This window comes from Gymnogyps californianus, chromosome 1 (assembly GCF_018139145.2).
Source record: "Gymnogyps californianus isolate 813 chromosome 1, ASM1813914v2, whole genome shotgun sequence".
Classification (NCBI taxonomy): domain Eukaryota; kingdom Metazoa; phylum Chordata; class Aves; order Accipitriformes; family Cathartidae; genus Gymnogyps; species Gymnogyps californianus.
This window is the reverse complement of record NC_059471.1, coordinates 19,158,405-19,184,298: the sequence shown is the minus strand read 5'-3', so window position 1 is coordinate 19,184,298 and position 25,894 is coordinate 19,158,405. Positions and strand designations below refer to the sequence as shown.

The window sequence follows — 25,894 nt, the reverse complement described above, 5'->3', positions numbered from 1 at the left end:
TGAGCCCATTCAGCTGTCTTTGTTCATACCTGCAGACCTAACTGTGTTTGTTCAAAGGGAATCACTCTAAGCATAACCGCTTTCTCATCACGAGACAGTAGCAGGAACAGTTTCAAACCAGAACACAGCCCTCAGCAATTCAAAGTTAAATCTAATGCAGTGACTTCGAAGTGTAATTTCTGCCCACGGCTCCAAGAATATGACAGTTCTGCATTTTACATAGAAACGTTACAGTAAGTAGAAAATTTTAGTTTACAAATGGAAAAGATCTTTCTATTAAAAAAGACATTTCACGTAGTTACCTTAAATAGTTCTTATATGCACCATTCCACATTGTGGAAAAGCTGAAATATGCAGTCTGGACTCCACAAGTTAAAGAAAAACAGAATTATATGTATTGGCACAAATACTTACATCTACATCTGTACAAAGTAAAAAAAGTTGACAACCCTGTCCCACCAGTGCAGCGTATTCAACTGCTCTCCAACACACGCTTCCTACGTGACTGCCAACGAGTGACAGCGAGATGGGAACTTAGTCTTAAGAGTGTGGTGCCAAAAAGTTCCAAACTGCTTTGTCAGTCTCTAAACAAACAGAGGAATCAGAAGTATATCCAAAAAAGTGTCAGTCCACTCGACATGCTCGCAGCTGTGAGGTCACTGCAACTGCACTCTGTATGCTCCTATTAGCAGCTTTACCTGTAAAAGCAAACAAAGGTTTCATATAAAGATTGTTCACATGTAACTGCTGTGCTAAACACTTCTTCTAATATAAGAATAGCATGAGAAAAGGCATACAATTGCTAGTGACTGAGAAAGAAAAAACAAGGAATTTACAATCTGTGTTTAATAAAATCAGTTTATAGTAGCCCTACTGAAGCATGAATGGCTTGTAAAAGGACTCAAGTAAAATACTACTGCATTACGTGGTGTTCAAACAAGTTAGCCCCAAATCTGAACTAGACATATACTTCCATGTGAATATATATTTTTCCCCCTTAAAAAAAAAAGCCCACAATACGAGTGTAAGTTTTAAATCTGAAGATCTAGAAAATTTACTGGTGTGTCTTCCAAGGATAAAATAAATGCTACCAGAACAAGATCTGTTATTCATCTTGCAACATGTAGTGGGACTACTACCCAAACCACCTGGAAAATACAACAGACTACACAGACTATTTAAAAACAGCCGGCATATCCTAGTAAATACTTCCAAGTTCACCTAAACACACATGCAAAAACATCTGTATGCAAAAAAATAACTGACACACCATGTATCTGTTAGTCTTTAAATTCACAACATGGATGGGGAAAATGTTTAGCTGTAACATTACTTTATCCTGGTGCATGAATTATTCTGACTGCAGCATAAAAACATTTAATTAATTATGACAGAACTAACACCCTTGGCAATGCTCCTAAGATCTGGCAATGTCACAGGATGGAACCGTAACTGATGGGAATAGGGATGAGGAGGCAGTGGAAAGTCCTTAGTTTTACACTTGCAACATACAACCAGAGCATTTAGACTATGGAAGCGTTATTGTACAACAAATGAACATGCACATTTAATTTTGAGAACATTTTGTACCTTGGCAGTAGGAGCTTCTGCCAACCGTATAAAAAGCTTGTTAAGGCCTGCAGTAGGGCTGAAGGAATAAATAAAGTGACTATCCTAAAAGGAAAAAGAAAATGGACAAACTTAATGGCAGGATATGGCTGAAAGTGCTATGCGAGTGGACTAATAGAACACTACATTTTCACTATGCATTTTTTGAAAGAAAGTTGTGTATACTGCAAAAAAACCTTTGGTGCAACCAGAGAAAACTGTGGACTTGAAAATTGTGCAGAGTGCATTCAACAGATTTAAAAAAAAAAATTTAAAAAATCATTAGAAATATGAGGTAGGTTGTTAAAAGAAATATTTAAGAACTTACTTGGGTCAAAAATCTGAGAGGCTACGTGAATTTTAGCAGTGAAACAGCTTTAAATTCAGAATTCTCACCTGCCTACTCAAACTCTCAGCTCTGAAGTCCCAGAATCACAGAAGGGTTGAGGTTGGAGGGGACCTCTCAAGGTGATCTGGTCCAACCCCCTACTCAAGCAGGGCCACTTAGAAGCAGGCTGTCCAGCACTACGTCCCTGCCTTTTAAGTCATAAATTTTTATGGAGTCTAGTACACACAAGGTTTGTAGTTCTCTCCACATACACAGAGGAATCAAGTTTTATTTAAAAAAAAAACCCCTATCATGTTAAAAAAATGCTTCATCACAATACTCAAAATCCAAATTAAGGCACTAAGACTTCCCAGGCCGCTCCATAAAGACTTTATAAAGCAGTTTTACAGTCAATCAGTTATAAGAAAAGATTTACCAAAAATACAGGGAGCTGGAATTTGTCGTTTAAAACCACAGCTTGTACACTGCATGGTCCACAGAGCCGAGCAACGACTTCTTTACCAAAGAAATTTGAATGGAAAACAAAGAGAAGAATTCCAGATCCTGAAAGGGAAGGCAATTCAGTCACTTGAATTTGAAGTGAGATCCATTATTTCGAACAACTGTATACACCGAACCTTTGAAGACAGTTAGGTACAAATATATATATATAAATATAAATATTATATAGTATATATTAAACCCCAATGGAGTATCAAAGCAGCATGCAGAAATCCAATCTCCCAAGCCAGTGGATCCCAGCACAGAACACAACTGACTTGGTTACTAAGTTAAGGTCTTTTAGCAGCAGAAATAATTTTATGTGGCTATTAGAAAGGAAAGCAAAATAGATACAGCAATCCTCGGTACGGTTCACCTCTGCGGTTTTAGGTTTACCTAAAAAGAGAGTTAGGCAATTTAATGTGGTTTGGGTTGCCTATTCTCTTGGTAAGGACAACTGAGCCCAGTCAATTATAGATCTTTATGAACTGCACTGAAATTCAATAAGCAACAATCTTCAATACCCACAAATGCCTCATTTTAATAAACAAACTTATTTAAGGTTTCTTAATTCTATAAATGATACCTATAATCAAGAACTAGAAGACTTATATTACAACTCTTAACAACCAGAAAGCTGGGCAGACACAACCACTTTCAATCTTAGTTTAAGTAGTATTTCACAGTCACATTAATGTATTATTTCAAGAAAAATCATTATCAGTAGGTATTTCCCTGATATACTCAAAAGGCGAATAAAAATGACTCAGCTAAGCCAAGCATCAGAGATTAGTGTCTGGATTCCTGAAAGAATGAAGAAACATTCCCAAGTATTTTGGGAATTTGATTCCCAGCTTCTTCAAAGGGTCTGTGGGCAAAACAGAGTTGATTGACGCTGGCTTCTTTTTTGTAGTATTTCTAGACTGCATTTGTATCATGATAGTGCTGTGACTATACTCCATGACTCCAGTGCGTTAGGTACTGTCTACAAAACCAGATGATCCACTACGAGATTTTCTAAGTATGCTCTTCGATTAAGATTTTTCAAAATTATTAATTCTAAGGTAAACCACTCCTTTCCTATAATACCTGTCACTTAGCTAATGTAAGCCTCACAAAGCTAACGTAACCCATGAATGGAAGGAAGAAGCTGTGTATGTGGCAATAAAAAAACCTCATAAGATACACACAAACCCCACCCACAATGCATCAAAATATCGCTGCTCTCCCTATGCTCCATAATCAGAGCATCCTTAATGTAATGTACTGCAATAAGCCATACAAAAATAATTTCGCATAGCAGATACTTTAAGACATACATAAAAGTCAGTTTTTTAACACACTGTTCTACTCTTTTTTTTTTTTTTTTCTTTAAAAACAACAAAACGCAACAACAAACCCCCTACCTTCTGGCACATTTTGTGGGGGTTTATAGTTAAAATCCGTAGAAAAGTCTGGCCCTTCACAGAGACGATGACAGGCAATTGGAAAGACTGGCTCCAGCAAAGCAAGACGAGCTTCAAAATAATCCCTGATGGTATCTTCTGCTACTCTTGAGAGCCTAAAAGACCAAACAAGTGAGGCCTGTGCTTCACATAGGAAAATTACTTTACCAGACATAGACTTAGTGAGAGCTGACGCAAAAAAAGATTCCAGATCACCTTTTTGGATTCCCAGTATTCAGGAGTGAATGCCTTCATCACTAGTATTTATGCGCAGGTGAACCCCAAGGTCCCAATACTTTGTTAAAAGAACATTTTATCAGCAATCTGTTTGTGAAATTAATCTATTGGGTCTACAAAAATAAAAAGCTGAGACAAATGCACTGTGGCATATTAAAAACAACTCCAACTAGCCACGTATTTTGAAGGTTCTTTATGTTGAAAGGTGTCCCCAAAACATCAGTATGTACCTAGTGGCTAAACAGAAACAGACAACCACTTCCCCAGCTATCAACCTGACTGCAAGTACAATGTAAAATTAAACAAGTAAGTCACTGTATAATTTTACTGGCAATACTATTGGAAAAATGCAGCTCCCAGTTAAACTCTACTAATAATGCAGTGAAAAGGTAACAACACTACCACTAAATAGCCAAATTGGGGGTTGTTTGGTTTTTGGGTTGGGGAGAGGGAGAGGGTTTAATTTAAGCGAGCAGCCTAGCCTTCCAAGAGAGACCACATTAACCAACAGTATTTGGCACCTTTACAAGCAGGTTACTAAGTAATCCTCTTCAGAAAGCTATTTTGACACAAGTGCGTTTTAAACACTTTTGCAAGGCAAACCTCCTGACTCTCTCAGCTTTATAGCTTTTTCAGCTATTATTCAGAGCACACTTCCGCTCCACGCTAGCTGAGATTACCATCTGCAGAATCTAAAAGTGTTTGATCAGAAAGAAACCACAAGAATTGCCATACCAAAGCAAGCCTGGAAGCCCATCTAGCCTAGTTTGCAGATGCTAGACAAAGCCATATTAAATATGGGAAATTAAACAGTTGTCTTTTTTTGGTACACTGTCCTAGTTTCCAGCAATCTGATTTAGACGCATGCAAAACTAGAGACTGCAGCCAAATCGCACCTCACCTTAGATCTATTTAATCCCTTCTAAAATCCCATGCATTTGTGACCACAGCATTTTGCAACAATGAGATCCATAATTCAGTTTTTCTGTGCAAAAATGTTCCTCCATTTCAAACCTATCACGAAATCATTTAACAGGACGGCCTGTAGAACCTGCCTCATGGCTTTGGGTTATTTTCTGTTGTTGTTGTTTTCTGATTTTATTTTAAATTTTGACCTTTTAATCTGTCCCAAAGTGATGTGTATAACCTCCCTCGGTCTATCCTCACAGAAGCTACTCTGTATGTCTGATCATCTTTACTTTTCCTTTTTGCTTCATCTGTTTTTGAAACAAAGTAACTGGAATGGCCCACGCTATTTAAGGCATTTGGACACCGCGGATTTACACTTTATTTTCAGCTCCACTACTACTATATTATCTTCCTTTTTGACTGACAAGAAGCACTGAACAGGTGTTTTCAGGTAATGAGTCTAGAAGCTCCCTCAATTGGCAAGAGCTGTGTTCACATTACTACAGTGATACCCCATGGACATCACTTTGCATTTATCAGTATTTAATTTCAACTGCCATTTCACTGTCAAAATTACATGTTAAAGATCTTCCAAAACTCATTATTGGGATTAGCCAACACTGAGGTGGTAGATTTTAAATAGGAAAAACTAGAAACGGCATCAAATAGCGAATGAGTGACAAAAGTTTCAATACACTGAACAGCAGGTACCAGATAACTTATCTGCATCCTTGCTGTTGCCTTCAAAACCTTAACTCTCAAGTCATGATTTCCTTCCCTGGGGAAGAATCAGCATACTCCATTTATCCACTTCAACTGCCCCTGCTGACCTTAACAAGTGTTTGAAAAATTATTATTTTTTATGCTTTTAGCACTTTTTTTCCCCCATTTAGCCTGCTATAAGAAGAAAACATTCTTTATAGCTTCTATCTGCTCAGGACAGAAGTTCGATGCAGTGATCTACAATACCTCAAGACAAGCTTTACAGTGCATTAAAGATACTGGCATCACAATACTTTCCTCCCAGTATGAAACTGGATCAGAACACATTAGTTCAGCAAAAATCAGTAGCACAAAGTCTAGTTGGAAGCCAGTCGCTACTGGCATACCCCTGGGGTCAATACTGGGTCCAATCCTGTTTAACATCTTCATTAATGACCTGGATGATGGGGCAGAGCGTACCCTCAGCAAGTTTGCAGATGAGACAAAACTGGGAGAAACGGCTGATACACCAGAGGGTCGTGCTGCCATCCAGCAGGACCTTGACAGGCTGGAGAAATGGGCCAACAGGAACCTCATGAAGTTCAACAGAGAAATGTGAAGTCCTGCACCTGGGGAGGAACAACCCCAGGCACCAGGACATGCTGGGAGTCACCCAGCTGGAAAGCAGCTTGGCAGAGAAGGACCTGGTGGACACCAGGCTGAAAATGAGCCAGCAATGTGCCCTTGCTGCAAAGGCAGCCAACAGTATCCTAAGCTGCATGAGGCAAAGTATTGCCAGTGGGTCAATGGAAGGGATCCTTCCCCTCTACTCAGCACTGGTGAGACCACACCTGGAGTACTATGTCCAGTTCCAGGCTTCTCACTACAAGAGAGACATGGACATACTGGAGAGAGTCCAATGAAGGGCCCCAAAGATGATGAAGGGACTGGAGCATCTGACACACAAAGAAAGGCTGAGAGAGCTGGGACTGTTCAGCCTGGAGAAGCGAAGGCTCAGGGGGATCTTATCGATGTGTATATATTGATGAACACCTGAAGTGAGGGGGCAAAGAGGACTGAGCCAGGCTCTTTTCAGCGCTGCCCAGTGACTGGGCAAGGGGCTATGGGCACAAACACACACAGGAGGTTCCCTCTGAACATCAGGAAACACATTTTTACTGTGAGGGTGATGGAGCACTGGCATAGGTTGCCCAAAGAGATTATGAGGTCTCCATCCTTAGAGATACTCAAAAGCTGTCTGGACAGGGTCCTGGGCAACCAGCTCTACGTGTCCCTGCTTGAGCAGTGGGGTTGGACAAGATGGCCTCCAGAGGTCTCTTCCAACCCCAACCATTCTGTGTTGCTGCAATTCTGTAATTTCATAACTGAGTTCCTTTAGAATTCACAGGCAAATACAACCTTGCCCTGGAAACGTATTTATTTGTATTTTACTGGTTTGCACTAAAAGATTTTTTACCTGACATTTCACTTCGCAAATGTTCCACAAATTTCTCTGCCTTACAGATGGGCTCCCTAACCTCCATTGTGACCACTGCTGCAATGATCATACGGGAACATTTGCTTATAGATCTTACTTTTTAGACTTAGTATGCTTAAATTTAGTATTTAATAAGGTTCTAAAGGAAAGACCACTAATAACTATTTAAAATAGAATAAGAATATTGGTAGTACTACAACACGTATCAGTGACCATTACAAGGCAGTTTCTGTCAAGATAGATTTAGGATGTTAGCTGATGGGAAACACAAGAGATCAAGGCAGAAAACAGCCAGGGCTTTCTAAACACTAAAATAGAAGAGAATGAGCTTGGACTACAAACTACTTGACAGACTGTCTTATATTATATAGATGAATCATTAGGATAAAATCATCATAAAACAATAAAAGGATCTTGCACCGAGACAGTGTTCTTCCAGCAGTAACTATGCATTCATGGCAAAATCTCACCTGCTGCAGAAGCTCTGAGACCCTCCTTGAGACTTCTCCAAGTTTAAGAGACAGTTGGTTATGATTTTCTGCCCTGATATGGTAACTATCAGTATTCCTCCAAATTGATATTTAAAGAGCTTGCTCCTTCTCTTTACGTTTATTTCGTCTCCATTTAGCATCCATATTCATCAGCTCAGTATATTTTTACATGACCATATGACATGAACGCTTCACATACCACATACACTGCACTGCTCTTCAGTCATTCCGTTGGATGATGAAGATTTTTATTTCCACCATTTACTGGCATGAAAGCTTTAGCCCGGCACTCTCAGCTCACAGCTGACGTTTAAGGGTCTGACAACACCCTAACTATCTGCACTGACTTTTCATGGTGTTTTTGTTTGGTGGTATTTTTGTTTGTTTCTAATTTTTTTTAATGCTTTTTAACAAGGTATTTTATTTGGCATGCCCTAATAAGAGTTTACATTCAACTGTCCAGTACTTATACACTTTTTAGTTTTCCCAATTGCTGTATTTCTAGTTTAAGGAACCTTTCACTTCTAGTAATTCCCTTTACCTCCTTTCCATCTTTTTACTCAGTGTTTAAGCAAGTGTCTGCTAATTCTGTTAGCTCACATCATTTTCATTTCACATGATTTATTAGTAAGCTTTCTGCCCAAATCAGATCTGTTTTCTTTCCTGAAATCCTCCCCTCTTCCCCCGACTTAAACCAAAATTATGACATGCCTAGTATTGCAAACTTCATCAGAACAGACTTCAAAGTACAGTTTACTCACGTTTCCAAATGACTCTTGAGCTGCTCATACACCAGTACATTATTACATTGTTTAGCAAAATGCAGCGCGCTGTTCTGATGCTTTGACAAAATATTACAGTCTGCTCCGCTTTCAATCATAAGCCGCACTATATCAGAATTCCCTCTTTTACAAGCCTGTGCAGAAAGTGAGAAGATGGAAGGATGGACAACAATGACAAATCCCCCGTTAGAAGAGAGCATAACATTGGAGTAGGCAGAACTGCAGAAACTAATTAAAATCCAAAATTAGTTACAATTCAGAAAACAAGTTTAAGTATTTGCTCTGTGAATGCTAACACAACTCGAAACTCAGGATCACACTCCATAAATATTTTATCTTTACCCAGGCAACGCTACACACCTGATCCCACAGAAGCAGCAACACTCAGGATTACCAAGTGGACTTAATTAGAAATAAATAAATAGATACAATAAATCCCATTTATGGGGGTTATTGAAAACATCTAATCTGCTGCAGTTCAGTAACTGTAAACTTTCTTGCAATTGTTTACCTGAATAAATGGGTTTCTGCAGAAGTATTCAGAATGACTAAAGTAACACTTCCAAGTGTCTGTTTCTAGGAATCTCAGTTCAAATGGTACTTCATGTGTGCAGTAAATTAACAGAATTTGCCCCAAATTGTTATTTAGCTATGTTAGACAGTCACTGTTATCAACTGCGTAAGTGTCCAAAGCTGTTCAGTGTTACTTACAGCAAGAATTTCAGGGCATGTCAACTGAAGACTTGATAAAAGTACAAGAAAGCCCAAAGAAAGCTTTACTTTGAAGAATGCAAACACATGCTCTTGGTCCCTTGTTTTCAAACACTTCACTCAGACAAATTAGGAAAGGCACAAGAGACAGAAATTTCTATCTTCATGAGGCCTTTCCAAAGTTAACTTCTGAAATTTGTCTCGGCTCTGAACTTTCATCTGTGCTTTCAATCCATAATCTTCCATAAATAAACCCACCTGCCCCCCCCAACAAAAAACCCACAAAAATCACATACCACCTCAGAGAATGGAATTAAGTGCCAAGACTCCCCCCCCCCCCCCCCCGTTTTAAAAAGTATGATCCAACTCCTAAGGTTAAATAAAAGTGACTTGATAAAACACATTTATATGTTTATCCACACATGGCTAAACTTGTTCCTGTAAGTTACTGGAAATGAAGACCCTATTCTTTGTATCTGCACAGCAAAACGAATATCCGGAAAAAGTCACTGTAGGCTACCAATTAGAAAGTATGTACAGCTGTACATCAATTATTAATAAAGTCTTTAAAAACAATGAAGGTCAAAACTGAGGTTCATGGAGGTAGCCAAATTATGAAGAGATTTTGGACTGAAGTGGCTGAGGAAACCACAAGTGTGTTATCATTTTCTTCACAGAAAATGTGAATTCCCCACGCTTGTTAAGCCTTGCAGAGGACAGAAGAGAAACAATACCACATTGTCTTGGACAGAAAAGCTTTGTAACCTCTTCTGCAAACAAACTGCCTTAAACAGCCCACATATAAATACAGCAAGTTTACCAGGAAGGGGAACTTTGGTGAAATTATTTGATATAAACAAAAAAAATATTAAGAGGAGCACAGACTGTTTTAAGGGTCTGAGAATTTTCCCATTACAACAGAATAAATAATTAAAAATTTCCTTTGTGATGGGGGGGGGAGTAAAGGGGCAGAACAGGCAGTGGGAAGGAGACTGCAAACCAGTTATTTTATTTCTGGCCTGCAATGAAATGACAGAAGTCAATCACAGAAACACCCAAGTGAAAGATTCTCCTTTCTGGAATTTTTCTCTTCCTGCTGACAACCAGATTATCTCAGTTTTAAGACCACATCTGCATTTCTTTGAGCCAAACAATGGAAGAGGATGATGAGCCACATTCAGCACTGTATGCTGATGGCATCTGCATTTATTTTTTAGATATAACAGTACATCAAAACAATGGATTAAAACACTGCCTAGAGTAACTAAGAGTAGTATGTGTATTTCAAATATAGTACGTTCCCTAAATCAACTCTACAAATATGCTTTTATGTTTTATTAGTTTGCCAAAAGTATTTATTATTAAACTGTGTTAGGACAAACATTGAACTTACCTTCATTAAAGCAGTTTCACCACTGCTCTGCTGCATGTTCACATATGCCCCAGCTTCCAGAAGAATAGCTACTGTTGTTAAAAAATTCTGAAAAAAACCAAAACAACAAGACAAGTAAGTAGAAAACATTCTGGTTTTGTTTCAGAATATAAAGTGACATTTATTCAAAATCCATCGGTAAAATCCAAAGCATGAAGCATGACACAATTAACATTGTTCTCTCCCATGGCTAATAAAGAGCAATTCAGACTCGGGCAAGTAGATAGTCACGAGTATTTACAATTCTTACTTTTTTCTAAATCTAGCAATAGTGAGCACCACAGGAAGAAAACAGTATGTTTGCATTAATCACCAAACTGGAATCAAGCTCCCTTTTGGCCTTTTATCTACTGTACATGGGAAAACACATGAACCAACCTGAACAAAAGAGTGCACCCATGAAACATCCTCTATCTTACTAGTCCAGTTGGTCTTAAGTTTGAGAAGAGCTTGCCACCATCTCCATCTCCCAACTCTCAAATAGTAAACCCCGCTTAACCAGAAATTTGCTCTTAAAGTCTCCCAAATTTGGATCCTGTGTAGCCAGAGATCATAACAAGCAATTCTAACACAAGAACTTCAGCCCCCAGGACAGACATATTTAGAGACATCCTTTGCCTCCACTTTCCCTCTAGGTAGCTCTATGATAATTCTCTACCCAGGGTAGGGTTTGTGATCAGAATTTATTTACACTACAGTAATCACAGCTGCTGAAATTATGCAGTTAAGGTCACCCTGCTATATCTTGCTAACTACTTTTTAGGCATCATCCAATGGAAAAAAATCGTGTACTACTTTTAAACATAAGTAAAAGAGCCAAGAACCACAAATACAACAATAACCAAGCCAACCTTTTCAGCTGCGTGTATCAATGCAGTTGTTCCATTTTTCTGTCTACCATTAACTTTAGCTCCTTTCCTGATTAGGACTCGGAGAAGGTCATCGTGCCCACCAGCAGCAGCAAGCATTACTAGGGTCATTCCACTTGAGTCCTGCAACAAGAATCATTGCCATTTAAAAAAAAAACAACAAAAAACCGCCAAAAAAACCCAAAACCACTTTAAGATAAATCAGAGCTGCAAGACAAAAATTGCAAGTGCGACAACAGGGTTCACAAAGATTCCCCTCCCTGGTGGCAGAATTCACACATACATGGCTGCCAGATACCGACAAACTATCACCTCCCACTTCTCTTGTCCACAGGCCTCACACTCTGAGCTCTATAATCTGCAAAACCCATAACGTTCCAAGGACCAGAACAAGAAGGAGGAAAACCAGAATAAGCCAGGAAGAAAGGCAGCAAGGTATTTGAGGGTGGGGAAGACAGCAAGACAGTGGAAAAAGAAATCAGCAGCCACTGGAGGAAAAACACAATGGCTCAAGTCAGCTGCTACCACAACGCTGCTTCTGGATTTTATCAGAGTGTAAGTATGAAGAGACTTCTGTGAGTGGCCAGTCTCCTCACTCATTCTTGCATTTTCCACCAGACACTACAATTCAAAGAACACAAGCTCGCCTCAGTAGTTCATTTGGCATCTTTTCTACTATGCTACAGAAGTCTTAGCACAATGTATAGTTCTGAAAATGCTACATAATACAACTACACAAGATCACCACTGAAAATACTGATATCAGAAATTTTAAGCCTCAAGAATGGAACTATAGTACTATTTAACAGGAAAATAGATCCTTGAAAGAAAAACCAGTAAGAACACAGCTGATGAAGAACTGTCAGAAAACTAATTCTTCATGGAGTGAAGTGGTCCCCATCTGTCAAACAGAACATTAAAAAAAAATTTTTTTTTTTTTTTTTTGCATGTATAGATGTTTTACATAGTTTAGCCACTTGACCTGATGGGTATCATCATTCCTTATACCATGTAAAGTTTTAAATTTAATATTCAGTTAAATCCAGTGGGCAAATTTGCTGCAAATCCAGCTACTGGGATACTTCTATCAAACTTTACTTCTATTAAACTTCATTTTTTCTTTCGAAGAAAAGGGTAACAAATATTGAAGCCTCAAATTCTGTACTCCCTTTTCTCACCTTGTGCTATTTTTCTCAGGTGAGACAGAAATCTGCCACTAGCAAGAGGGGAAAACTTTTCAAACAATCCAAATTTGTACTCCTCCCTCCCGCCCCCCTCCAATACTTCTATTGCAGAAAAATTACCTCTTGATCTAGATTATATTCCTCGTTTGAAGAAAGTGCCATCTTTACTGTCATATAATCTCCACTTTTAACAGCATCCCTCAGGAGAGCTAGAAAATAAATTCAATGCAGTTATAGGATATTTCACTTTGAAACACCTGCTAAGAAATGTCCCCTCCTCCCAGCAACTACTCACTACTTGATATCGGTTCTGTTGACACATGATTCTCATCTTCTCCATCAAGATGCTTCTGAAAGTCTTCTAGTGTTAGCCATTCTAACTGCATGTCCATACCCAAACTCAAGACTTGTTGCTTGCCATCTATCATGTATTTGATTTTATGGAAGAAAAAACATAAGTAATAAGTAACTTATAAATTTCCAAACCATTCATTGCTTGCCATTGCTTCAATGATCAGCAGCTTAACATACTACTACTTTTCATTCAAATAGACTCTGGAAGTCAGTGTGGAATGGTTCCGAACAATGAATGCTATGTTACAAACAGACATAAAATGCTTTCACTTGAAACAAACTGTTTATTTGTTGTAATAAATTAGGCTGAAGTGATAAGGGATGATGAACACTCCATTACTGTAATAGCAGAAACACACTGGAAACACACTGAAAAGTTACCAGTGAGTTTCAAAAGAAAACATCATTTCAGCCTCCTGCGGAGACAAGAATTGGAGCACTAAAAGATGCAAGCAGGAATGCGGAAAATATTAACTGCCAGTGCTCAACTTTGCCCTGCATTTGTTTCTACTGCTCACCAGAGTTCTCCATTTGACACACATCCACTACTTCTCGATCACCTTCTGCAGCAATGTAAGTCCATGTGTCTGTTTCATCTCTTATGTTCCTCCTTTCCTTGTACACCTTGCTGTCTTTTGATTTTAATTCTTCTATGAATTTATACTCTAGCGAAGACTCTTCTCTTTTGCAGTTATTCTCAGAATATTCACTTTTTTCTTCTGAAGCTACATTAAACAAGTCAAATGCACTTTTGATGTCCTTAAAGCCTAGAATATTAAGACAGTTACCAAGAGTGACTACTTGAGCCACTGAAGACTACTACATAACAAAGTTCAAGTGAGTGACCAGAGTCCATTTAGAAAAGGTCTGTTCTCTTTCCATAAGTTAACCATTGCTGAAGCGTAGGAGCAAGCTTAACAACATAAGCCAAAAATCAGGGAGAGCTAGTTCACCTCCAGCTACCCTGGCAAGTCTGAGTTCTGACCGCTTTCAACACGGTACCATCTTCTTTTTAGGAAATGTAGTTTAGAATTATGCATAAATTACTACTTTGAGAATATGGTTCAGTATCTGTGATGAACAGATGAAGGACATGTGCTGTATAAGGAACAATAATTAATCCCTCTGTTTGTTACTACTTTTCTTAAGCATTGTAAGCATCTATGCTACTTTCAGAGAAAGATGTTTCTCTAGCAACAGCTATTTGAATCATCATAGCTCCTCCTACATCCTTTCATGATTATCAAAGGTGGAGTTACCTAGTTTTCCTCAGTTCATCCTCATCAGAGTAGTGAGGGAATTTATCCTGAATAAAATCATCCAGAATTTTACTGAGATCAAGAGTGGTAACATTAGTACTCCATTATGCTATTAAGACTAGAAATACAACCTAGACATTTTTCTTCATGTATCAAATAATCCAGTTCTGGTGATATTTTAAGGGTTGTATAATATAACTCATCATTGTGGCTAAAGCAAGAGACAAGAAGTTTGTCTGACAGGAATCTCTACTAGTTTTTCTAAACACAGAAAGTGTGTATTCATAGTATCATCAGAACACTTCTGAAAATAGCCAACAGTTGGATGAATTCCTCCAAAACAAGATTACTGTTACATGCCACAGAAGCACAGCTGACAACATTAAATGAAAAAGGGCAAAATTTTGACTTGTGTACAGAAATGTTAGAGATTTCTATACAATTCCATGCTTCATACATGAAAGTACATACAACATTCTCATGAAGCATATATTAACAAAGCCATTAAACTGCAGACTTTTGCTTCTTAAAATAAAAGCAAAAATTCTTGTTTCTGGTATGTGTTACAAAACTATACAACATCCGCTCTTGTAGAAATAAGGAGAATGTCCTGAAGGGTCTTTCCCTTCTCTCTTTTAAGCAGTTAGCACTTACTTTTTAGGCCCTTTTGTTCTTTTCTGCTCTTTTCTTCTTTTTCAGACTCTTTTTTTTGAGATTTTTCTTTTGTTTCAGTTTTCTTTACTTCTTTCTCCTGATATTGAGAACAAAGATCAAATTAAAGTGGTAGAAAAAAAAATGGGAAATAAACTCCTTTCACCACTCCAACGATAAAATGTATTTAAAATTAATACTACTGAAACCTGTATATAACAGACTTGTGGACATTCCTAAGAAAAGAATTAAACAGGTGAGCCAGGAGTTAAGTCTGTGAAGGCTTCTTCCATAAGAGAAGAGCTGTCGTTTCCAAAATGAAACAACTTCAGTTCAGATTCTTACTGCATCCCAGCCATGCAAAGTGCTTTATGGCATGAGGTGCAGACATGCCAAAACCAGCATTTTGAAGGAAATTCAAAATTAAGAACTTTTCATTTGTTCCAAATACTGAACCTGAACAGAACGTAATTATTTCAAAGTATTTAACACCTTTGCAGCATCATATTCAAAGCAGTTATGATAGCACTGACTTGAACCTTAACTGAGAAAACTTGACATTTGTATACAGAAGATTCCAAGTTTTCCAATTTATACATACAGAACAATATGACAACAGTCATTTGTGAAAAACAGACACTCAGAAAAATCCACTCAAATCCACCACATCCACACAGAAGATTGAGCTTAGCAATATGCAGTATCACAGAAGAAATTTATGGTAGATGTAGATATATAATCAAATTCGCCAAAATAGAATTCAACTGCCTCCACCAAAGGTTGCCTTTCTCCTCCTGTAATCCTCTCTCTCCATTCAGCCAGCAAATTCCAAACTGCAGAGTAGGTGGGACAAGGCTCCTTGGCATGGCTTTGTATCAGCCCCTGACACTAACCTGGTAAATGGAATAGCATTGGCTTTCTGAAAAACTGCCCCAAAAGAAGTCTCCACAAGAACTACAGACTGAATTTACCATTAAATGCTACCATTTCTTTGACATAGGAAAAACTGCAATTAAAATAGATGAATTTGGTCTATCATAATGTGTTAGCAGAGCTGAGATATTTAATCATCTTTCTCACCCCCTTCCTCCCCCCCCACCCCAAACCTCAGCTTTTGATCACTGATATGATTAACTAGTACCACAGACAGCTGTTAATCCCAGCTGATGCCCAGTATTTAGGAGGAGACCAGTAACTCACTAAAGGGATTACCAGATATTTGCTACACAGAGGGGCTGTTAAAATCAGTAATCCTGAATTCTATTCCAGATTTCCAATACTGATCAGATGCACAACGTACATCACACATTTATTTTTGGAGGTAAATCAAATGGAAAGAATGGTTCAGCATGCAAACTGACTCTGAACAGGGAATACTGTATTATAAATTGACGTGACAGTGTTCTGTAATCAGGGCTACATAAGGAAAGACAGGTAGCTGAAACATACACTATGATTTTATTTGAAAAGAACAATCTGCTTGGGCCAACAATTTAGTGAAGCCAAAAATCCTCTAGAACTCTCTACCAAACCCACCCATATAATAAGTCCACAGCTGCTCTGGAGAATAACTAACCCATTACAGAAAACATTGTTTAAGCCTCCTATGTTAAAAAAGCAAAGAGCAGAATGCCTTCCTTGCTTGCTTGGTACCTTGGAGCACGACCTTCCATGGAGCACGGCCATGAGAAAGGCATACAGACAACTTACTGAGAGTGCTGGCTGAAGAGCCATAAGCAAACCAAATTTCACCTGTTGTTGATTTCTTCATGTTTGGGGTGACAGGATTTTTATACTACTGGTAAATAAAACAGAATTCCAAAGATTTATCTGATTATCATCACATGTTTGTCTCTTATGAAAGCTATAGCCTTGAACTATGAGAAAATACTTGAGTAATGAAGGGCCATACCAATTCAGTTAATTAAATAATGTTTTGAAACTGGGCTATGCCTTATAGTAATTGCTTAGCCTTGTTTACAAGAGCTTTCGCCACTAAGCTCCTGCAAAAACATTATTTTGTGTATCTCTACTCTGAGATTATGCCACGTAATTCTCTACCCCAAAATCAACTTCTTTATGTTTAAGGTGGCCTACTCCATACATACAACAATCTTAAGCAGAGGACCACAGCTGAACCTACAGAAGAAACTTGCCGCCAAGGAATTATGGCCTCAGGTGGGATATAATCCAGTAAGTATCAAGGTGTTTTGGCTGCAATCCTGTTACAAATCAGAAAGGCGTTTCTCTGAGCAGCCAGTTTTATGAACTGCAAACTGTATTAGAACAGTCTGAAGCAGCTGAAAGAAATTATACTCTCAGAAACACTCCAGAAATACTGGGGTTTTCCCCCCCCCCCTTTTTTTTTTCCTTTTACCTTTACCATCCTGCTTTTCTTAAAACACTACTGTATTAAATAAGGAAAAATAAATATTTCAGTATTTGCTTAGCTCATTTCTTAGAACAGGTATAGCATTTGTAATTAATATGAAACCATGTCATGAAACTACACATTTTGTATAAGCACCCCAGGAATTCTAACAAGACAAGCTAGCTGCACAATTATCTGGGAGACTTGGGTTTAGAAGTGATTTCAGCATTCCAATTCTGACGTAGATGCTAACGCCTGTAAGGTATAACAGAGTGGCTGGCTTTTGAGAGAGATCAAATGTGTGTTTTAGCTCAAAAGTGCACTTCATTGTGCAGTGTTGGATGGATAGTTGCTCAGAACTGAATGTCTTACCACACAAGTAGAAAACAGTCAAACTGAAGCAACTGTTGAAGGTGGGGGGAACAAAGTTAAAAATAACAGCATGCTTTGGAGGAACAGTAAATTTCATTCTAAGTAAGTACACATAACAAACAGGAGAAATTCATACTTTCACATTTAAATACACCCTTTGCTCCTAAAGTGCTCCCTCCTTTATAGTGTTCAGAATCCAGAAATTTTTCAGTCTCTCCTATACATTGTGCAGTGGGCCTTTCCTTAGCTTCATCCAGCTCATTAACTTTCCAATTTGTATTTTTCTCTTTGCCATCATGAACAGTAGCCTTTTGAGATATCTGTACCTCAAAGATGTTTGATTTAATCCCCAGCCCCCACCCCAATGCCTTAACATTGCTCACCTCCCCAGCTGAATCAGTGGACTTGAGCCCTCTTTCATCAGCGCTCAATTTCAAACCCTTCTGCACTGGTGAAGGAGCAGGTGACACTTTCTCCAACTCTCCTGGTACCATTTTTACTTTTTCTTGACCTTTTTGCTTTTTGTGCATGCTTTTCTTCTCTAAATAGGTATCTTGAGTTTCCACTTTTCTACCTTCCTCTTTATAATCGTCAGCTTTCTGAATTTTTTTCTTCTTTCGTTTAACCTTAACATCAATACTATCATCTTCATTACTTGCTGATCCATCAAGATGCCTATCAGTAATGGAATCTTTTTCAGCAGTTTCTTGTTCCAATCTCTCTTCTCCACTTACTATCTTTTGCTTCTCATCTTTATTTTCAGAATTTAAGTCTGAATTTTCATTATCAGTTCCTTGAGAAAATACATCATCTAGAGTACTTGATTCTGAGTCAAACTGAACATCTCCATGCTTCTCCTTCCGTGATTTTTTGTTTTCTTTAAAATCTTCTTTAGATTTTATTTTTAAATCTTTAACTTCTCCCTTCTTTTTCTTGATTTCTTTAGTATCTTCTTTCCTTTGCTTCTTTGGGTCCTTTGAATCCTCCTTGGTTTCTGAAGTCCTTTTTTTTGGTTTTGAATCTAAAACCAAAGTATCTGAGGAATTTTCACATTCTGTTCTGGGTTTTTCTCTGAGTTTTGCAGACTTAGACTTTTTCTTCTTCAGATCATCTGGACTTCTATCCTCTCCATCTTTTGACTTCTTCCTCTTCTTCTTTGGTGAAACATCATCTTTTGTTTCACTTTGCCAGTCACTGTCAGATTCTGCTTCAAATACATCATCATTTAGAGATAGTTTCTAAAAGGTAGGGAAAAAAAGAAAAGATTTCTTTCCCCATTAAACTGTATCACTTCAGTGTAAACTATACAAAAATGGTAGTGGTGGTGCTTGGGAAAAGTAAATTTTTAAACACTTTAATCTTTTTATCACTGCAAACATAATTCCTCATTGCCAAATTCTAAAATTTGTAAATACAATTCTAGCTCACTTACCTAAATTACATTACTAACTGCTTGGATGAGAATCAATACATAAACAATTCAAGTGAACCAATCAGACATCCAACAACCAGATTCCAGAACAGAACTAAATCTGAACTATTTTACATCAAAAACAACTAACCTGATTTTGTAAAATTTACCTATAGGTTTCCCAGGAGTACCAGTTTTCAAAAAAGATTCTTACGCTTCATTTTCAAACTGAGCAGTTAAAAAGAAAAGAAAAAGCCATATGCTGCCTTCTTGCAATTAATTTTTCTGTATTCCTATCTTACCAAATTTAATGGTTAACATGCAAAAATTCATCAATCTGCTACACAAAGCAGAAGGGTGAATTGAGCAGTGCCCAGCTTCACTGACAAGACAATACACATGTGGGTAGAGGAAGGGGGCTGTTTATGTTGTCAAAAACAAACTAAAATGACCATACATCATTTACATAGTCCCATTAAAAACTGAAATAAAGTTTAGATGGATTTAGAGTCTACAAGCAAACTTGCCAGTTAACAAAAAAATCTCTAACCAGAGAGCAGCAACAATATTCAGTTCACATGAAACAAAACACTTTTAGATCTAAGAGATTCTTTAAGTCTTCTTAATTCCATATCCCAAATGTCTTCCCTTCTCCCTCCTCCCATTAGCAGAGCCTAGACAGGGAACACATCTTCACTGTAAGATACTGGAAAGTGAAACACACCTGTATGTCTTTTTTAACAGGTTTAGGCTTATTGTCCACAATTTTTTTTCTGAATTCAAGCAGCACTTCTTTGCAGTCTTCCAAATGAACCTCTGGTTCCCAGGTATCATCATCAGAGGTATATCCTTTCCACCGTACTTTGTAGAGAATTTTACCCTGTAAGGAAAAAACCCAACATTTAATACAATACAGCATAGTATTGCATTATCTACTCAATTCTTGGGGATCTCAGTAGATATATCATTTTGTGTATATAGAAATGAATAGAATGGGAGTTCAACCCAATGTTGACATAAGAATTCCCAGAATTATTTCCATCTGCATCACATACTGAACTAAGTAGGTTGTAAAAGTTTCAGTAGTTGGAGTGGTTTTATCCGAAATATTTGTGGTATCTAAAATTTGTTCAGAACCACAGCTACAATGTACAAATCATAAATTCCTTGTCATTTTACTGAAATGGATTATCTCACAGTTATGAAACTAATTTTTTTAAAGTTTTAATATTTCTTCTATAAAAATTTCAAGCTTGAATTGCTTCTCTTTGCTGAAGAAGCTGATATAAAACCTAATGCATTAACACCATTCACCTAGTTTTATATTGGAATTTATAACTTGTTAGATTTGTAATCAATGCCACTTTTGATAAACTGGAATACCAACAATTAGAAAAAAAAAAACACACCACAAATGAGATCAAGTTAAACCTAGACAAAATCTGAGTGCATGCGTCACAGTGGAGTTATTTACAAAGATTTTGGTAAAACATTACATACGAAAGCCCTAGACCAATTGTTTCAACAGTATTTAACTTCACTGCAGGATGAAATTGCACCTTTTAGTCTCTATCTTGTTTTTTCACTAGATTAAAAAACTTTTTTACATTACCAAAAAAAAAAAAAAAAAAGCTTTCCACTAAATTATCTCTTGCCTTTCTCCCAAATAAATTAAGTAGTCTGAATCCTAATGTTTCTCAAGATGGACTCCTTTTCTTGCTGAGAGGCAAGGCTTATTAGCTTGGACTCAGCATGTTGCTGATATAGCCAGACAAGTGGCAACTCAGGGCCTCCTGCACCAAGCTTAACTGAAAGCAGAGACTTGTCCTATGAAATCAATGCTGTCACCTTTATTTGATTAAACCTGCAGTCTTTTGAAACAGATGCATGACAAAAGCCAGCATCAAACTTAAGAAAATCCATTGTCCATATAAAAAAGCTAATAACGAATACAAGGCAAGATAGCCATTCTTGAACTTACTTTCTTAAAAAAAAAAAAGTATTAGCAAATGTACTAAGGAAAGCACCTCTGGAGAGGCAAAATAATAGTATCTCTTTCTTTCAAAAATAGATTGATAACGCTCTGAAAGATTCTACACTGCTAACCAAACCTGGAGAAGGAAAGCTTCAAAAGAACTGCTATCTGACACTTAGTATTAAATGTATTTATATCCATAAATCTACATTTTTGCCTGAGCACCATTAACCTTTGACCAAGTGTATATATATGCCATTAAACTTTAGCAATCAACTCTACTTACAATCTTCTGTATTTTGCTTCACAGACATATAAATAAATAGCCTATATCCAGATACATTAGTGTAATACTTCTCCTCCTATAATATAGCTTAACCATACACTCTTCATTTAGGAATTAAGTTTTCAAAATCATGTTCATGTCTCTCTTTCTTTCTTCTAGTGGGGTTACTCATGAAATAAACGACTAGTAGCTTTCTTATTACAGTCACAGAATAATTTAGGTTATAAGGGATCTCCAGAACTAACAAGTAAAATACCCTGCTCAAAGCAGGACCAACTACATCAGGCTGCTCAGAAATCTGCCCAGTCAAGTGTATCTATTCAGATTTCCCTCTGTTCCAGCTTGTGTCCTCTCATCCTTTCACTGTGCACCTCTGAGAAGGATCTGACTTTGTCCTCTCTACATCCTCCCATTAAGTAGATATAGATACCACTATTATCACCCCTGATTCTTCTCTTCTTATGGCAGAGCAAACCCAGCTCTCAGCCTCCTGTGCTCCAGCTCCCTGAACTGTTTTCACAACCCTTCACTCCAGTATGTCCACGTCTCTTCTGTCCTGGGGAGCTCAGAACTTGACACAGTACTCCACATGCATCTCAGCAGTGCTCAGAAGAGAGGAAGAAGCATCTCCCTCAATCTGCTGGCTACACTCTTGGATGCTGCTGGCCTTCTTTGCTGCAAGAACTGCTGACTCATGTTCAACTCACTTGTCTGTGGGGACTCCCAGCTCCTTTCCCGCAAATCTGCTTCCTAGCCAGCTGGCCTCTCACCTGTCTGGTGGTACAGGGTTATGCCATTTCAGACGCAGAACTTCAGCTAGGTGCAGAGTTACTGTTACACCCTTGTGTCATGGTTTAGGCCCAGCTCGCAATAAAGCACCACGCAGCCCCTTGCTCACTCCTCCCCCACCCTGGGTGGGATGAGGAGGAGAAAATACAATGAAAGGCTCAAGAGTAGAGGCAAGGGCAGGGAGGGATCACTCACCAATTATGGCCACAGGCAAACCAGACTCGACTTGGGGAAAAAGAAATCAATTTCATTTGTTACCAATCAAATCAGAGTATGATAATGCGAAATAGAACAGTATCTTAAAAACACACCTTCCCCCCAACCCCTCCCTTCTTCCCAGGCTCAGCTTTGCTCCCGATTCCTCTACCTCCTCCTCCCCAGCAGCGCAGGGGGACGGGAATGGGGGTTGCAGTCAGTTCATCACACATTGTTTCTGCTGCTCCTTCCTCCTCAGGGGGAGGACTCCTCACACTCTTCCTCCGCTCCAGTGTGGGGTCCCGCCCACGGGGGTCAGTCCTCCATCAGCTTCTCCAACGAGACTCCTTTCTACGGGCTGCAGTCCTCCACAAACTGCTCCAGCGTGGGCTTTCCCACAGAGTCACGGCCTTCTCCGGGCCGAGCCACCTGCTCCAGCATGGGGTCTTCCACGGGCTGCAGGGGAATCTCTGCTCCACCGCTAACCTCCATGGGCTGCAGGGGAACAGCCTGCCGTCTCACCACGGGCTGCAGGGGAATCTCTGCTCCGGTGCACCCCCTCCCTCTCCTTCACTGACCTTGGTGTCTGCATGGTTGTTTCTCTCACATCCCACTCCTCTCTGCTGCAGGTTTTTCAGCAGTCTTTTTCCTCTTCTTAAATATGTTATCACGGAGGTGCTACCACCATCGCTGATGGGCTTGGCCTTCACCAGCGGCTGGTCTGACTTGGAGCCAGGAAAGCTTTTAGCAGCTTCTCGCAGGAGCCACCCCTGTGGCCCCTCCCCCGCCACCAAAACCCTGCCACACAAACCTAACACACCTTGTAACTCTGGTACAAAATGAGTTAGAAGTCCTTTTTTAATTAGTTGAGAAAGCTGGATAAAATAAAGTCTAATGCACATGTAAGACTATTTGGCCATTGAATGACTCTACATCCAGTAGATGGAGAGTGATACAAAAATGCAGCTTAAGTGAAGACAGAAGATTGATCCTCATACTAAAGATACACACACAGCCTCACACTCACCTGTCAACATCATTTTCCCCAACATTGTTATTTCTTTCCTCTGTATCACTTACAAATAATAGAACACTTCCAAGCATTTTTATACTGCTGCAGCTTCTGCGAGAACTAGTGATGGGCTAGAACCAACTCCTATGGAAAGGGGTATCACCATGTCATTAAAGAGCAGAGTTAAAGTTACCCATTTCCACTGGGGAATGTCACAATTTGCATTGGAGCCTGTTGTTTTAGTATAATTGTAGTGCAGTATGAAAGGCTTTCTAGATATACTGACAGGAAACATTTCCAAACTTTTATTGCTTGTTCTCTTAAGTAGGACATGTTAATGTTTCATTTATCAGCAGGTCTAACTCCCCAGCCCAATCCCATCCCAGGAGTGCTGTCTCTCATGCTACCACTACTACCAGCTCCAGCAACATCAGGACTGCAAATGAAAAGAGCTTCTCTGTGCAGTGCTCTCCAGCTCTCCCGCTTCTGCAAGTGTGACACAGGAACACACTGACTGGCTGTATGCTGTGCTGGACAGTGGCCGACTTGGTGTATCTGCTTGGACTTTGTGTCAGACTTAGGAATCTGCAAGCTGAGAACCGTAGTCTAAAGCAGACTACATAAAATATACTCCACTGAATGTAACACACAGCTTTTTCCAGCCATTTCGGAAGTTAGGACTGGGTGCAAGTATCTGTCTTGCCCTGTATTTCTGAAACACAGGAGCACGGCCCCCATTGAAGAGCAACGGAAAGGTGACCTGATGCAATTGGAGCCCATGCTACAAAGCTACAACCAACACATACGGGGTAAGGCACACGCATACTGTACAGCTAATTGCACTGACCCAGCCTGGAAGCCTCAAGTCCATACAGCTCAGAACCTGCTGCAGAATGGGCTGCTTGGAGGAGGATGACAGAAAGAGGGGGCATAACACACCTTTTTACCAGCACATGCCAATGACATCTTTAAGATATGGTACTTGATGTATTCTGGTACTCTTTAGAAGTGTGTGGAATAGTATGACTCCCCCCCTCCCCACCAATATAAAGATTTTAGGTTCCATCGCTGGGGGGGGGGGGGGGGGGGGGGGAGGAGAAGAGTCCTCAGAGTCCTCTTGTTTTCACACCTGACATTATTTTGACCAACACCTCATACAGGTAAAGCTATAAATACTGTACTACCTCAAAAGCATAACATTCTTAAGCCATCAAGATATTTCAGCCAAGATACAACCTGATCATGATAGCATCACAAATATCTACGAAATTCTTGATCTGAAGGTTCTCCAACCTAAGCGTTTCAAAACCCTGATGTTTTACACTAAACAGGCAGAATTCTATACTAACATGTACTTGACTGAAGCCTAAAATAAAAACCATCAGTTAGTTAAAATAAACAATTTTCAGACAGAGAATCATTAAAAAAAAAAAGCTGTGTTAATTATTTTTTGTATTTGAGGTTTAGGAAATTTTACAAGAACTTCAACCAGTCTAGCCTGCTTTCAAAGAAAGAAAAGAAGAGATGATATTTTTGTCTAAACAAAGCAAAGATCACTACAGCTAGTTATTTTAATTGGAAGAAGTCTCTCATTTTAAGAGGTCTTCACACATTTTTTAAGCCAGCACCTTGAAACCATCTCCAAGTTCTCCATTCTATTCAATCCTGCCCATTTCTGCACTCCAACACTTCACATCAAAACACTACTGCAGTTCAGCCATGAGACCAAAGAGTATGTTAACAATGCAGACAAAAAAAACTTAGTAAAGATACTCCCGATTTAGTCTCTTCAGTCAAAGCTGTAAGATACAAAAAGGTTCCTTGCAAAATTATGCACAACGTGTTTTAAATTACAATTATAACGGCACTACTATTTTTGCATGGTTCTCGCCCAAGTCTAAAAGAACCGTGCAGGGAAATCTGCCTGAACAGCAGTCTGCCTGTGCAGCCTCCACAGCCTGCGCGCACAGAAAGCGAGGGAAGAGCACGAGACGACCAAGCGCTCTCAGGCCCACCCTGCTGCCAGCACATGGTTAACAACCGCTCCCGACTCCCGTGCCCCTCCTCAGGGAGCAGCGCGAAACCCGACCCCGGGGCAGCCGCCGGCCCCAGTCAGGGGGCGGCCGGGCTTCCCGCCAGCCCCGCCACTGCACGGCGCAGCAGCCTCCCTGAAGGACCCGTCGCCGCCGCACCGCCCGGGGAGCCCCGCCGCAGCCCCAGGAGAGCGGCCGGGGGCGCCGCGCTGACAGGCGGCGGCGCCGCCGCACACTCACCCCCTCGGTCTTCACGTCAAGGATCTTCTCCACCTCGAACACATCCTCCTGCTCCTGCTCCTCCTCCTCCTCGCTCTCGCCATCGCCGCCGGCGGCTGCTGCTGCCGTGCCCGCTGCCTTGCCAGCCCCGTTGCCCTCTTCCTCCCCGTCCTCCTCATCCTCCGCCGCGGCCGCCGTCTCCTCCTCTTCCTCCGCCCCCTCCAGCCTGGCCGCCGCCGCCTCAGCCCCGCTCCCGGCCGCCGCCGCCAT

General features: G+C 39.6%; 1 protein-coding gene across 1 annotated transcript; it reads right to left on the bottom strand.

The window, feature by feature from the left end:
- Positions 1 to 372: 372 nt before the first annotated feature.
- On the bottom strand, positions 373 to 25,894 carry MPHOSPH8 (M-phase phosphoprotein 8). Its single transcript, XM_050896403.1, has 13 exons — positions 25,646 to 25,894; positions 19,840 to 19,995; positions 18,088 to 18,942; positions 14,965 to 15,061; positions 12,993 to 13,118; positions 12,818 to 12,906; positions 11,496 to 11,636; positions 10,606 to 10,692; positions 8,481 to 8,635; positions 3,844 to 3,998; positions 2,373 to 2,500; positions 1,591 to 1,674; positions 373 to 698 (listed from the first exon to the last, which is right to left on the bottom strand). The coding sequence occupies exons 1-13, from the start codon at positions 25,892 to 25,894 to the stop codon at positions 657 to 659; spliced, it is 2,364 nt and encodes a 787-aa protein (XP_050752360.1). The 3' UTR covers positions 373 to 656.

Bases quoted from the DNA above. Each gene is read 5' to 3' on its own strand.
- MPHOSPH8 (XM_050896403.1), bottom strand. From the start codon at position 25,894: ATGGCGGCGGCGGCCGGGAGCGGGGCTGAGGCGGCGGCGGCCAGGCTG. The intron at 11,637-12,817 runs GTAATTTTTCTG...TTCTTGTTGCAG, and splicing joins AATATAATCTAGATCAAGAG to GACTCAAGTGGAATGACCCT. The intron at 3,999-8,480 runs GTGAGTAAACTG...TTGGTCTTTTAG, and splicing joins CTCAAGAGTCATTTGGAAAC to GCTCTCAAGAGTAGCAGAAG.